This window comes from Meleagris gallopavo, chromosome 21 (genome assembly GCF_000146605.3).
Source record: "Meleagris gallopavo isolate NT-WF06-2002-E0010 breed Aviagen turkey brand Nicholas breeding stock chromosome 21, Turkey_5.1, whole genome shotgun sequence".
NCBI classification, from domain to species: domain Eukaryota; kingdom Metazoa; phylum Chordata; class Aves; order Galliformes; family Phasianidae; genus Meleagris; species Meleagris gallopavo.
This window is the reverse complement of record NC_015031.2, coordinates 1585378-1597969: the sequence shown is the minus strand read 5'-3', so window position 1 is coordinate 1597969 and position 12592 is coordinate 1585378. Positions and strand designations below refer to the sequence as shown.

Sequence of the window (12592 nt, the reverse complement as noted above, 5' to 3'; positions counted from 1 at the left end):
AAGGTGTTTGTCAGAGTTTTGATGAAATGTTGCTCTTCTTGTGCTTCACCCTTGAAAACAGGCGCTCACAGATGTACCCAGCTCTCTGATCTGTGGAGATCTCTCTGCAATTAGCAGCTCCTCCCATTTCAGTATCACCAGGAAGCTTGCACAGAACACCTTCTAGTCCCAGTGCAGGGAGGCTGGCTGCAGCTGTGCTAGGTTTTCCCCTCCCCAGCAGGACTGTATAATCTCTGGATGCCCCATTTCCACTTAATCTGAAGGAGAAGTCAGAAATCCTCTCGTACAGAGGAGCGGCAGCCCCAGCCCTTGGCAAACAGTGCAGAGAGCACTCAGCCCTGCTGTTAGCGTGGCCCTGAGCCTTGGCACAGCTCATGCCTGGGGGCAGCATTATCTCCATCCCCATGTCAAGGGTTGGGGGGGGGCAAGGAAATTCTTGCTGGGTGAAGAAAGGGAAAGATAGCCTAGCCCCGAAACCTGCAAGGGGCAAGAATTGGGAGATGGCAGCCTGGCTGCCACCCCACCCCATGTACTGGGTGGGACCAGTCACCCTTCAGTGCTTTGGGTTTTGGGTGAGTTTGGGGTGTGATGGCTCCAGGCGCTTCCCTGCCTTCAGGGCAGTGCTGGCTGCACCCACAAGTGTTGCCTCTGTGTGCCAGGGGGTCATGGGGCACTTGTGGGATTCAGGCAGTACTGTGGTGAATGGGGTGGAAGGACCACTTACCTTATTTCTCCCATAGCCCTAACGAGGCTTCCCAGTCCTGCCAACCAGTCCTTCAAATGCAGCTCCAGTATCACCTCTGTGCCTCGGTTTCCCCTTTTGCGTCACACTGCAGTGTCTTCATCCTTGGTGTCCTGTGACTGGGGTCAAACAGTCCAGGGCTGTTTTGGGGACTTGTGGTGACCTGGGAGGGGCCCCATCCCTCTCTGCCCGCGGGGTCCTGCCGTGCTGGTGGAGCCAGTGCTGGAATGCGGGGCTGGGAGGGCCGTGCTTACTGGGGGCACGGGGGCAGCTCGGCCCCTCAGCAGTGGGACGGAGCGGGTCGGCACAGAACAGACTGCCATGGAGCTGCTGAGGGTGCTGCTGGCGCTGGCTGGGATGGACGCAGCTGCTGGCCTGGGTGAATCTGGGGGGCTGCGAGGGGCTTCCTGTGGGTAGTGGTGCTGGGGAGGGGTTTAAGGGGCTGTGTGTGGCTGGGGGGCTTCCCACTCACTGCCGCGATCCCAGCCCTGTTGCCCTACGTGCCCCGCTTGGCCCCTGGTGCCATGCCAGGGAAGGTGACGGCCACCACCTTTGTGCTGGAGAGACCCTGCTGCATCTTCGACCCCCTTGCCAATGCCTCCGATGCTGTCTGGCTGGCTGTGGCTTTTGCTGATGGTGAGCATGTGCTGCAGTGGGGGGCATTGGGAGTGTTCACCCCTGGCTGCTCACCCCACATCTGTGACGTGCAGCTGCCATCACCTTCAAAAACCCCACATCCAGAGCGGAGGTGCCCCCATATGAGGGGCTGCCCACCGCCCGTGCCTACATGACACTGGAGATGGCAGCGGCCGCCTATGGATGCTCAGCTCCCAGTGCAGCCGTGCTGCGGGTCGGCGGGGACACAATGTGCCATGGCCGGGCACCATGCAATGGACCACTGCCCTCCCCGGGGCCCTACAGGTGAGGTTGTGGGAAGGGACATCGCACTGTCCCCATACCGGTGCCAGAGGTGCCCATCCTGCAGGGTGAAGTTCCTGCTGATGGGCTGCAGCGGCCCCAAAGCGGAGACGAAGTGGTCCGACCCCATCCTCCTGCGGAGAGGTACTGGTGGGAGTGGGGCTGCGACCTCCGTGCCACCATCCCAAAACCAAAGGGGAGAAGAGCTCCCCAATGTCCTTGTGACACCCTAACCCCGGGTCCCACCCCTCACCCCTGCCCTTCCAGCTCGCAGCCTGAGCACCATTGACCCCACACCAGCACGTCGCAGCAGCACCGCAGTCATCATCGCTGCCATCCTGGCCAGCCTGGGTGCTGCGCTGGCCATGGCCATGCTGGGAGCTGTGGGGTACGAGTGGGGCACGGGGATTTTAAGACAGTTTTTTTCTTATACTGGGGGGTTTGCTGTATTTTGGAAATGGGGTGGGGTGGTTTCTGCGGTGTTTGAGCTGCATGGACCCTGCTTGATGCCTCACCATCTCTTCCTACAGCACCCAGGTGTGCGTCCCACTGTGCTGCTGGGACCTGGGCACCCACCTGCCCTACAGGACCCACCACGTCCCTCCAGCCCTGCCCCACACGCTGCCCCCCACCTGCATCTGTGGCTGCACGCCGCGGCCCCGTGGCCCATGGCCCACCAAGTAAAATCACTTCCATCCTTAATTGCTTCTTTTGTTGTCTTTCAACCCAACCACCAGAACATGGCCTGGACGTGCTGGGTGTGCCATCCCCGCAGACCCCCAGGGTCAATCTGGAGGGGCTCTGAGTGTTGATGGAGCTGTGGGCGTCCCCGTGCATTGCAGGCAGTGGGACCAGTCTGACTTAAACCACGGCTCTGTGATGGTTCTATGATCTTGGGGCACACGTCTCATGCAATGCTGGATGCTTTTTTTACCATGGGATGGGGACACCAGGACGTGGGTTCACCCATCCCACGGGCACCCCTCTGGGAATGGCACTTTGGGACCCACCCGTGCCACGAGCGTCACAGTGCTCAGCACACCACCCAGAGGGCACCCAGCCGTAGCGTAATGCTCTGCAGGGAAACGAGCCCGACCTGTTTGCCGCGGGGCTGTGGCCTCACAGGAATGTGGGTGGTTGGAGGCCGCAGGCGGGTCCTGCAGGGGGGACAAGGTGTTTGGCCCCCGCCCTGCGCCCGCACTCCGAACTCAGCACCAGCACCATGCGCCCGCTGCTGCTCCTGCTGCTCCTGCTGCTGGCCACAGCCCACGGCCTGGGTGAGTGTGCACCACGGGGGGCTCGTAGCCCCAAATAATGGGGTAGGGGGGGTTCTGCTGGCTCTGCTTGGAGGTGTCCCCTGTGCTTGCAGAGGGGATCTGTTCTGGAGGATGGGTGTTGTGGGTGACACCCGCAGACTGGGACCCTCCTTGGTGTCACCCAGCTCAGCCTGCAGCGCAGCGCAGGGTCCCCTGGGGTCTCTCTGGTGCTGGCACTGCCTGCTGCCCCTTTTCACAGCATCTGAGCCCAAAACCCCTGGGCTGTGGGGAGCACATCCTCCCCGTGCCCAGATCCCACAGCCACCCGGCCCTGCTCTCATTGCTCTGCTGCAGACAATTTGCTCTACGAACCCCTCCTGGCTGGTGCCAACCTGGGGGGCCGTGTGACGGGCAGCACCTTCGTGCTGGAGCAGCCCCGCTGCATCTTTGACAATTACAACACGTCTGACATCTGGCTGGTGGTGGCCACCACTGCAGGTGAGTGGGGTGACGGAAGGATGGGGCTCTATTGGAGTGTTCCCCTTCACTGCCATCCCCATCTCCGCAGGCAAGGGTGACTTCAATGACAGTGCAAAGGTGGAGATGCCCAAGTGGAGCTTCCAGCACTTCCCTGCCAACACCTCAGCCTACCTGACGCTGGATGCCATGCAGTATCACTACCGCTGCCTTGAACCCAATGGGGAGCTCACCGTGCTGCGTGTGGGCAGCGAGACCAGCTGTGTTAACAACATCTCCATACCCAACTGCAATGGGCCCCTGCCCGGCCCTGGGCCCTATTGGTGGGTTGTTAGGAACAATTTCTTCTCAGAAATGGCAGCGATGCAGTGGCATGGCTGCCCAGGGAGGGGGGAGTCTATGTCCCTGGAGGTGTTAAGAACTGTGGGGATGTGGCACTGAGGGTGGGTTGGGGTTGGACTCTCCCAGCCCTAGAGATTTTGTGATCTCCTCCGCAGGGTGAAGTTCCTCGCACTGAATGGCTCTGAGCCCGTAGCCACCACGCAATGGTCGGGGCCCATCACACTGAAGACAGGTACCGGGGTGAGAGTTGCCCACAGTGGGGTGGGACGGTGGGGCAGGTGAGGCACAGCCCTATTTTGCTCTCCCCGCAGCCCGGCAGATCCCGAGCAGCCCTGGGACGGGCGGTGGCCGCAGCGGTGCCATGATCGCCATCGCTGCCATCCTGTCAGTGCTGCTGGCCATCCTGCTGGCCGCCTTCCTGGTCGTGCTGTGCAGGTGAGTCCCATAGGGCACAAGGGGTGGCGACGGGTGACAGCAGCATGCTGTGTCCCCGTGCTGTGTCCTTCCCCCAGCTCCGAGGTGTGCGGCGTGGGCAGCTTCAGGCCAGACTCGGCGTCCATCCAACGCTACAACACCCACCACGTGTACGACCAGCCGGCCGCACGGCTCTGAGGGGCCACCATGTCACCGTGTCACCGTGTCATCATGTCATTGCCCCCAGAGATGGACTGGGACATAAACAGATTCATGTGTGCCGTGCGTCTGCCTCTGTCTGTGGGCTGTACTGGGGGAGGGCTCAGCTCACACTGTGCTGTTCTGTGCATCACGTAGGGGCTGGAGATGCCCAGGGTGCTTCTGCCAGGCTCCTCCCATGGCACCTGCACCTGGGAAGGGAACACCTGCAGTGCTCCTGAGCAAATATTTGGTTGTAGGAAGCAGAAAATCCTGTGATTTCCAGAAGAATGATAATGACTGCTTCACTGCCAGCCTGCCAACCACCCCCAGCTGTAGGGTACCATATCCCCATGTTGTCCCTGTAGTGACCCCACAGTGCCCCCACGGTGTCCCCATGGTGTCCCTCAGGGTCCCCAGGGTATGCTCATGCTGTCTGCCTGGTGCCCCACGCTGTCCCTACTGTGTCCCCATGGTGTCCTCACAGTGTTTCCACGTTGTCCCCATGATGTCCCTCCCTATGGTGTCCCCATGGTGCCCTTGTGGTGTCCCCAGGATGTCCTTCTGATGTCCCTATGGTGCCTCCATGGTGACCCCGTGGTCACTCCGTGGTGTCCCTGGGCTGAGGGTGCGCCAGGGGTACATGGGATTTGGGGGCATTAGAGCACTTTCTGTGTGAGCAGGCACTGCGCAGGCACGGTGCCGAGCTGTGGGCTGCAGCACGTCCCGCTGCCCCATTTGGGGGGCTTAGAAATGTCGGAGTCCCTGTAGTCCCCACGAGCCCAGCGGCCACGCTGCGCACGATCCGCCCCGCCCACAGCCCCAGGCCCCGCCCATACTCTATATAAGACCCCGCCCATTTCCTTAAGCACCGCCCACCGGTCCAGAACCGCTCTCTGATTGGCCGCCCGCAGTGCCGGCCCGCACATGGGTTCGGGGCTCCGTGGCCGCGGGTTCGGGGCCGCGCTCCGCTGCCCGCTCCTTCCCTCCTACCCTCCCTCCCTCGCCATGGCCCGGCGCAGCGTGCTTTCCATCCGCATCGTGGAGGGCAGGAACCTGCCCGCCAAGGATATGTGAGTGCTGCCGGGGCTGAGGGTTGGCATCTTGGTTCTGCATGCTGCTTTGCCTCCGGCCCCCGGGAGAGCTTTGGGGTATCCCTCCCCAGGGCTTTACGGTGACTCCCATCCAATGCATTGGGCTCCCTATAGGGTGGGTTTGGGGTGACCCCCTCCCAGCTCTTTGGGATAGCTTCAGAATGTCCTCCCTCAGTGCTTTGGGATTTCCTCCCTGGATGGCTTTGGGATTACCCCCTGGATGGTACTGGGCCAGCCCTTTTCCCCAGGATGGCTTTGAGGTGACCCTCCCAGCAGTGCCCGAGCTTTGGGGATTCCCTTCAGGCTGAATGTGGGGTGTCCCAGCAGCTCTGAATGCTTTGGGGGCCACCCCTGGCTCTGTCCCTTTTCCAGCACCTGCTGCAGGGGTTGCTGTCCTCATCGGGTGGGGATTTCCCTCCTTGGCAGCCCCCAAAAGGCTGTCTGTGCGTCCCAGCATTATCCCAGCTCCCATCTCTACTGGGGCAAGGTTTGGGGACAGCACTGGGTGGCACGGGGACAGCCCAGGGGGGATCTATCCATGGGGAGCCACCAAGGAGTACTGCCGAATGCTGGAAAAGCAGCAAAAAAACCCCGCAGCCGTCATGGAAAAAGAGGATAAACAAGGAAAGAAGTACGGCTTCTGGCTTTTTTAAGCTCCGTGTGTCAGGGCTCGTGTTTTTTAGTCCCTTGGCACGATGCCCTGCGGGGACCTTGAGCCGGAGCGGGGGGGGGCTTTGCCTTTCGGAGGGCAGAACGCGGTTTGGGATGGTGCCACGGGCACGGCTCCATCGCTGTGCTCCGGGATTTACGGCACCCCGTCCCTCCGCCATTGGGATCGCTGTGATTTCCCTATGGAAATCCGAGATGTCACAGCGCTGCTGTCGGGTCAGAGTCTGCCTGCAGCCACCCACCCACGGCACGGTGTGTCCCCGGGCACGTTGACACCGCTGTCCCATTCTGCTCCCGCACGGCAGCGCTAAGATTTCAGCGCATTTCACCACCCTCACCGACGCTGCTTCCAGGCTCAGCTCCCTGCCTGCCTGCTCTGTGCTCTCTTCCTCCTGTGAGCCCCCTGCCCCTACGAGCTTTGGCACCGAGACCCCACGCAGCTGTCCATAAAGAGGCGGAATAACGCTCTGCTCTATGGCACATCGCTGGGCTCCTCCCTGCATCCCCAGAGCATGAAGACAAAGAGCATCCCTGCTTTGTGTGCGCTGCCCGGGCAGATGGCATCGGGCTGTGTGTGCTCAGCGCCAGCTGAATGGTTTGCACAAGGCAGGAAATGTCAGCAATACTGCGGGGTTAATGGTGCTTCATCCGCTGCGTTCGTGTCGAAGCTGCCCGCAGGGGAGCTGGCTCTTAGCAACCAACGTGACACGGGGCTGCCCTGCGTGGGGACACCCCGGGACGGGGACACCCGTGTGGTCTCCAGGATGCAGCGTGTGGGGACAAGGTCCCTGCAGCTCCAAGGCAGCTCTCAGCTGTTTGCTTTTCCTTGTTTATTTTACTTTCCCCAACCCGCTGCTTGTCAGCTCCCAAGCAAACCCATCATCTCGGCCACGTAGCTCCTCCTGGACCCCTCCGGTCCCCTGTGCTCCCTCAACAGCTCGGGGCACCAGCACCCCTGGGAGCTGCCAGTCCCACACTGAGGACCCAAAGCCCTTTGCCCCCACAGCCAGCACCGTTCCGCCAGCTCCGCTGCCTCCGGCCTCAGTGAGTCACCCTCCTCAGGAACTGAGCTGGCCATAAAGTGGTGTTTTTTTGGCAGTAGCACACAGGAACGTTGACCTGAGCTGTTACCAGCTCATTGAGCATCGCTGTGACCATCGGTCCGTGTCACCGCAGTGTCCCCAGGGTTGTCCCCATCCCTGCAGAAGGATCTGGGTTCTGGGTCCATTTTGAGGCTTGAGGGGGCTGTGTTGGCTCCTGGAGTTCCTGGGGAAAGGGTGGGATTTGTTTGTTCCCCTTCCGATCTGGAAGAGGAGCTGCCATCAGCTGCCAGCAGGATGCTGTGGTCAGGGCTGGGAAGTCGGGGTCACTGCGGTGCTAATGGGGTCGTGCCATTGCCTTCCAGCACGGGGAGCAGCGACCCGTACTGCATTGTGAAGATTGACAATGAGGCCATCGTCAGGTGAGCACATCCAGCCCTGCTGCCCTCTCCCATCTTGCTCCCAAAGCTCTGCTTTGGGCTTGAGACACAGATCCCAGTGTCCAATAATCCATGGTCAACCCATAAGCTACCCCAGTGTGGGTGCTGTGCACCAGCCTTGGTCATCTGATGTTGGGATGTCACAGGTGCCATCTGTCCCACAGGACTGCCACGGTGTGGAAGACGCTGTCCCCATTCTGGGGGGAAGAATATGAGGTGCAGCTCCATCCCACCTTCCACAGCATCTCCATCTATGTCATGGATGAGGATGCACTCAGGTATGGGCAGAGCGCTTTGAGGACAATGCAGTATTGGGTTGGGAAAGGCAATGCTCAACCCCATACCAGACAGCAGAGAATCCACACACGGCTGTGCAGCTGAGGGCTTTGGGACATCCAAACTGCCTGGCAGCAAGGCATGGCCAAGGAGCTCTGGGTCCCCTCGTTGCCACCCTCCGTGCCACCTCCCTGTTGTGTCTTGCAGCCGTGATGATGTTATTGGGAAGGTGTGCATCACCCGCACCATGCTGGCAGAGCACCCCAAAGGTAGGGGACAGCAGGGTGTCCCCAGCCCTACACCCAGCCGTGTCTCCGTGCCCCCTGCCCATGGTGCCCACTGTTTCCACAGGATACAGCGGCTGGATGAGCCTCAGCGAGGTGGACCCCGATGAGGAGGTGCAAGGGGAAATCCACCTCCGTGTGGAGCTCCTGGAGGGCGGCCAACGGCTGCGCTGCACCGTGCTGGAGGCCAGGTGATATTGGGGATGGGGACGTCCCACTCCTGGGGTGACAGCTTTGGTAGTGTCTGGTGAGTCCTGGCTGCTCCGTGACTCAATTTCTCCATTGCACCTGAGACAGTGGGGAGCCAAGGAGGGGAAACAGGGAGCAGTGGTTGCCCACTGTAGGGATTCTGGAGGCTCACTGGGAATTTCGCCCTCTCCTCCACAGGGATTTGGCCAAGAAGGACCGGAATGGTGCATCCGACCCCTTTGTCTGTGTGAGCTACAATGGCAAAACACAGGAGAGCACCGTGAGCTCAGCTCAGTGTATCCCCATCCCTGATGTCCCCATGGGGGTCGGGTGTGTGTGACATGGGGACAAAGCCATCTCCTTTGCAGGTGGTGAAGAAGTCCTGCTACCCTCGCTGGAATGAAGGCTTCGAGTTCGAGCTGCCCAACCCCCCTGCAGAGAAGCTGTGTGTAGAGGTGTGGGACTGGGACCTCGTCAGCAAGAATGACTTCTTGGGCAAGGTGAGCTCCCAGAAGCATCCCACATGGCTCCATTACTGGGGTGGGACGCGAGCCTGTCCCAACCTCCTCCAGGTGGTGGTCAGCGTGCAGGGGCTGCAGGCAGCCGGGCACCAGGAGGGCTGGTTCAGGCTGCAGCCGGACACAGCCAAGCCCAGGGAGGATAGGTGAGTGTTTTGGGGTGCCCTAGAAGGATGTGCTGTGGGGTGCGTGGTCTGGATTTGCTCTCCATGTTCCTACAGGCGCCGGGGCAGCCTGGGCTCACTGCAGCTACAGGTGAGGCTGCGGGATGAGACAGTGCTGCCCTCTCACTGCTACCAGCCCCTGGTCCAGCTGCTGTGCCAGGAGGTGAAGGCAGGGCACCAGGTGAGGTCCCTGCAGAGCCCCAATGGGACGTGCTCACGGTGCCTGCTGCCACTGTGCCACCATGTCCTCGTGTCCCTGCAGGCTGGCGGGGTGCACCTGGTCACCCTCCTGGATGAAACCACCACGGCTGAGTGCCGGCAGGACGTTGCTGTCAACCTGGTGAAACTCTTCTTGGGCCAAGGGCTGGTGAAGGAGTTTCTGGACCTGCTTTTTGAGCTGGAGCTGGCCAAGCCCTGTAAGCCTCAGGCAGAGCAGGGCTGGTTCTTCCTTACCTCTTTTGGTGCTGTAAAACTTCTGGCGTGTTCTGGTTGGGAACCTGTTGGGTTCATCCCAAGGAACTCATTGGCTAAAGTTCACTGAAGTTGGTGGAAGCAGGTGATGTGTGGCTGGGAAATCCCTGTAATTCCAGTGAAAATGAGCAGGGCGTAGGGGGTGGAAATGCCTGGTGGGTGACCTGGGGCTGCTCCACAGACTTTCTCCTGTTTCACAGGTGAACCCAACACTTTGTTCCGGAGCAACTCCCTGGCCTCAAAGTCAATGGAGTCTTTCCTCAAGGTGCTGCTGCCCCTAAATCCCCCTTCTCCACGGGGAGTTTCACCCCAAACCCTGCTCTTTCCAGCTCACCACAGCTCTGCACTGTCCTAAGTGGAGGGCACGGGGAGCTGTGCCTGCCTCTGGGGCAAGAGTTGGAGTGCTGTGGTCCCCTGGGCAGGTGACAGGGATGCAGTACCTGCATGCGGTGCTGGGGCCCACCATCTCCCGGGTGTTTGAGGAGAAGAAGTACGTGGAGCTGGATCCCAGCAAGGTGGAGATCAAAGACGTTGGGTAAGGGGCACGAGAGCTGCATTGGGTGGGGGAGTGCTTGGAGTGCTTGGAACTGATGGGATCTGTGGTGCCTGCAGGTGCTCGGGGCTGCACCGCGTGCAGACAGAGAGTGAGGTGATGGAGCAGGGCCGCCAGCTCCTCCAGTCCTACCTCGGGGAGCTGCTAGATACCATTGGCAAGTCAGCTCCTACCTGTCCTCCTGTCATCCGTGCTGCTTTCCGGCAGCTTTTCCAGCGCGTTGGGGAGCGCTTCCCCCAGCATCAGGTCAGGTCCAAATCCAGCGGTGGGGGATGGAGGAATGGGGTGGACTTGGTGTTGCACCGTGCCATGAAGAAGCTGTGGGTGCCCCATCCCAGGAGATGCCCAAGGCCAGGCTGCATGGGGCCCTGGGCACCTTGAGCTGGTGGGAGGCAACCGGCCCACAGCAAGGGTTTGGAACTGGGTGGGTTGTGAGGTTCACACAACCCGAAGCATCATGAAGTATGGTGCCATTGGGATGGACACTCACACATCTTGTGCCTCCGGTGGTCGTAGCACACTCAGTTCGTGGCCGTCACCAGCTTCCTGTGCCTCCGCTTCTTCTCGCCAGCCGTCATGACCCCCAAACTCTTCCACCTACGGGAGACGCATGCCGACGCGCGCACCAGTCGCACGCTGCTGCTGCTGGCCAAGGTGGGACATGGGGACAGCGGGGAACGGGTGGCATTGGAGACAAGGACTCCATCATCCCGTGGTCTGCAGGCTGTGCAGATGGTGGGCAACATGGAGCCAGCGGCAGGGCGGGCCAAGGAAGAATGGCTGGCCCCGCTGCAACCCGCCCTACAGCACGGAGCTTCCCAGATGAGGGCTTTCATCACCCGGCTGGTGGGCACAGAGGAGGAACAGGAGAGTGGAGAGGGATGGCCGTGTGCCCCCCACACCACCGTGGTGAAGGAGGGGCTGCTCTTTGTCCACAAGACGCGGGGCAAAGGGCCGCTGCTCGCCTCCGCCTCCAAGAAGCTGCACTTCTGCCTCACCACTGAGGCCCTCAGTTTCAGCAAGAGCCCCGGGGCGGAGGTAGGGGGACTCGGGGTGGTAGGATCTCATTGTGGCACGGAGGGCACCGAACACTGTGTCCCCAATGGCAGAGGTGCGGCTCCATCGCTTTGGCCAACATCCGCGCGGCCGAGAAAGTGGAGGAGAAGAGCTTTGGGAGCTGCCACGTCATGCAGGTGGTCTACGTGGATGAGGCCGGGCAGCAGGAGACGGCGTACCTGCAGTGCAAGGTGGGCTGGGACGGGGATGGGGCTGTCACCCACCAGGACGCTGTGTCACCACACTGTGTCACCACGCTGTGCACCGCCGCAGTGCGTCAATGAGCTGAACCAGTGGCTGTCCGCCCTGCGAAAGGTGTGTGGCAACAACCCGCAGCTGCTGCACGCCTACCACCCCGGTGTCTTCCGGGGCGACAAGTGGAGCTGCTGCCACCAGAAGGACAGGACGGGTACGGGGGTGTCGGGATGCGGGGTGGGGGTGGTGGAGAGGTCCCCACCATTTTCAGCCCCTCTGTCCAACAGAGCCAGGGTGCGGCCGGACACGGCACAGCATCACCCTGCAGGACTGGAGTGATCCGCTGCAGCCCGACGTGGAGGCGCAGCGCCTCTTCCAGCACCTCCACGGCCTGCAGCAGCCTCTCAGGTTGGATCCCAGAAGCGGGGACGGCCTCCTGCGCGCCCTCTGCCCCACAGCTAACCGCCCCTTTTTCTCTGCAGGGAAAAGTACTGGCAGCTGATGGAGGCGGAGGGCCCTCAGAGCGGCCCTCGAAGCTGCGGTGAAGGTAGAGGCGGAAGGGAGAACAGAGGGAGGGACCCCCCAGCACTCCATCCCCACCAGAAGCGCTGTGCTTGGGGCCCGCTCCCGGCCCCCGAGGGTCTCACTGTCCCGTGCCCCCCCACCCCAGGACCCCCGCTGCCCCTCGAGCTCCGCCGGCTCTTCGAGGCGCTGCAGGATCTGGAACGCTGCCACTGCCAGCTGTCCCCCGCCCTGCTGGAGCTGCAGACGTGATGGAGCGGGCTGGGATGAGGCGGAAGGAGGGGGGGGGCTGTGCCTCGAGTGTGGCAATAAACGTGCAGTTCCGCCCCGCGCCGCGTCCGGACTCTTTGTAGGACACGTGCGCGCAGTCCTCCCGCCCAGCAGGGGGCGCAACCACCGGAAGTGGGGGCGGAAGTGGCGCTCTGGGCGCCGCGGGAACGGCGGGGAGGGAGCGTGAGGCGGCGGGATGAACGCTCCTCCGGCCTTCGAGTCCTTCCTTCTCTTCGAAGGCGAGAAAAAGTGAGCAGCAACCAGGCTGGCGGCCGTGGGGGGACCGGTGGGGAGCCCGTGCCCCCCACCGGTCCCCCCCACGGCCGCCCAGGCTGTTGTATGCAGTGAAACACTGCCCTAACGGCCCCTCTGCTGTGTAGGATCACCATCAACAAGGACACCAAGGTGCCCAACGCCTGTCTGTTCACCATCAACAAGGAGGACCACACGCTGGGGAACATCATCAAGTCGTGAGCTGAGGAGGGGCTGGAGAAATTTGGGGGG

At 61.7% G+C, this 12592-nt stretch overlaps 3 protein-coding genes across 4 annotated transcripts; all 3 read left to right on the top strand.

Moving 5' to 3' along the window:
- The first annotated feature begins 665 nt into the window (after window positions 1-665).
- Window positions 666-2715, top strand: LOC104913888 (uroplakin-3b). Its single transcript, XM_019621834.2, is given in 5 exon segments — window positions 666-676; window positions 1143-1491; window positions 1494-1663; window positions 1728-1804; window positions 1928-2715. Coding segments are annotated over 5 exon segments (1152 nt in total). The 3' UTR covers window positions 2473-2715.
- Window positions 2716-2803: 88 nt separating this feature from the next.
- On the top strand, window positions 2804-4443 carry UPK3BL2 (uroplakin 3B like 2). The gene is made up of 6 exons (XM_010721773.3): window positions 2804-2937; window positions 3271-3414; window positions 3485-3716; window positions 3891-3967; window positions 4047-4170; window positions 4248-4443. Exons 1-6 carry the CDS (start codon window positions 2883-2885, stop codon window positions 4345-4347), a joined length of 732 nt encoding a protein of 243 aa, XP_010720075.1. The 5' UTR covers window positions 2804-2882; the 3' UTR covers window positions 4348-4443.
- An 815-nt stretch (window positions 4444-5258) lies between these two features.
- Window positions 5259-12338, top strand: LOC100543736 (ras GTPase-activating protein 4-like). Of its 2 annotated transcripts, XM_019621906.2 has the most exons (20): window positions 5259-5420; window positions 7516-7572; window positions 7755-7868; window positions 8074-8135; window positions 8218-8341; window positions 8538-8619; window positions 8708-8839; window positions 8912-9003; window positions 9079-9202; window positions 9284-9437; window positions 9693-9757; window positions 9915-10027; window positions 10105-10291; window positions 10562-10699; window positions 10769-11083; window positions 11155-11292; window positions 11375-11510; window positions 11584-11704; window positions 11779-11843; window positions 11967-12338. In XM_019621906.2, the coding sequence occupies exons 1-20, from the start codon at window positions 5275-5277 to the stop codon at window positions 12068-12070; spliced, it is 2469 nt and encodes an 822-aa protein (XP_019477451.1). In that variant the 5' UTR covers window positions 5259-5274; the 3' UTR covers window positions 12071-12338. The 2 variants fall into 2 exon arrangements, with proteins under 2 accessions (XP_019477451.1, XP_019477452.1); XM_019621907.1 differs by lacking the exons at window positions 5259-5420; window positions 7516-7572; window positions 7755-7868; window positions 8074-8135 and having other exon boundaries at window positions 8315-8397; window positions 11967-12147.
- The last annotated feature ends 254 nt before the right edge of the window (window positions 12339-12592 follow it).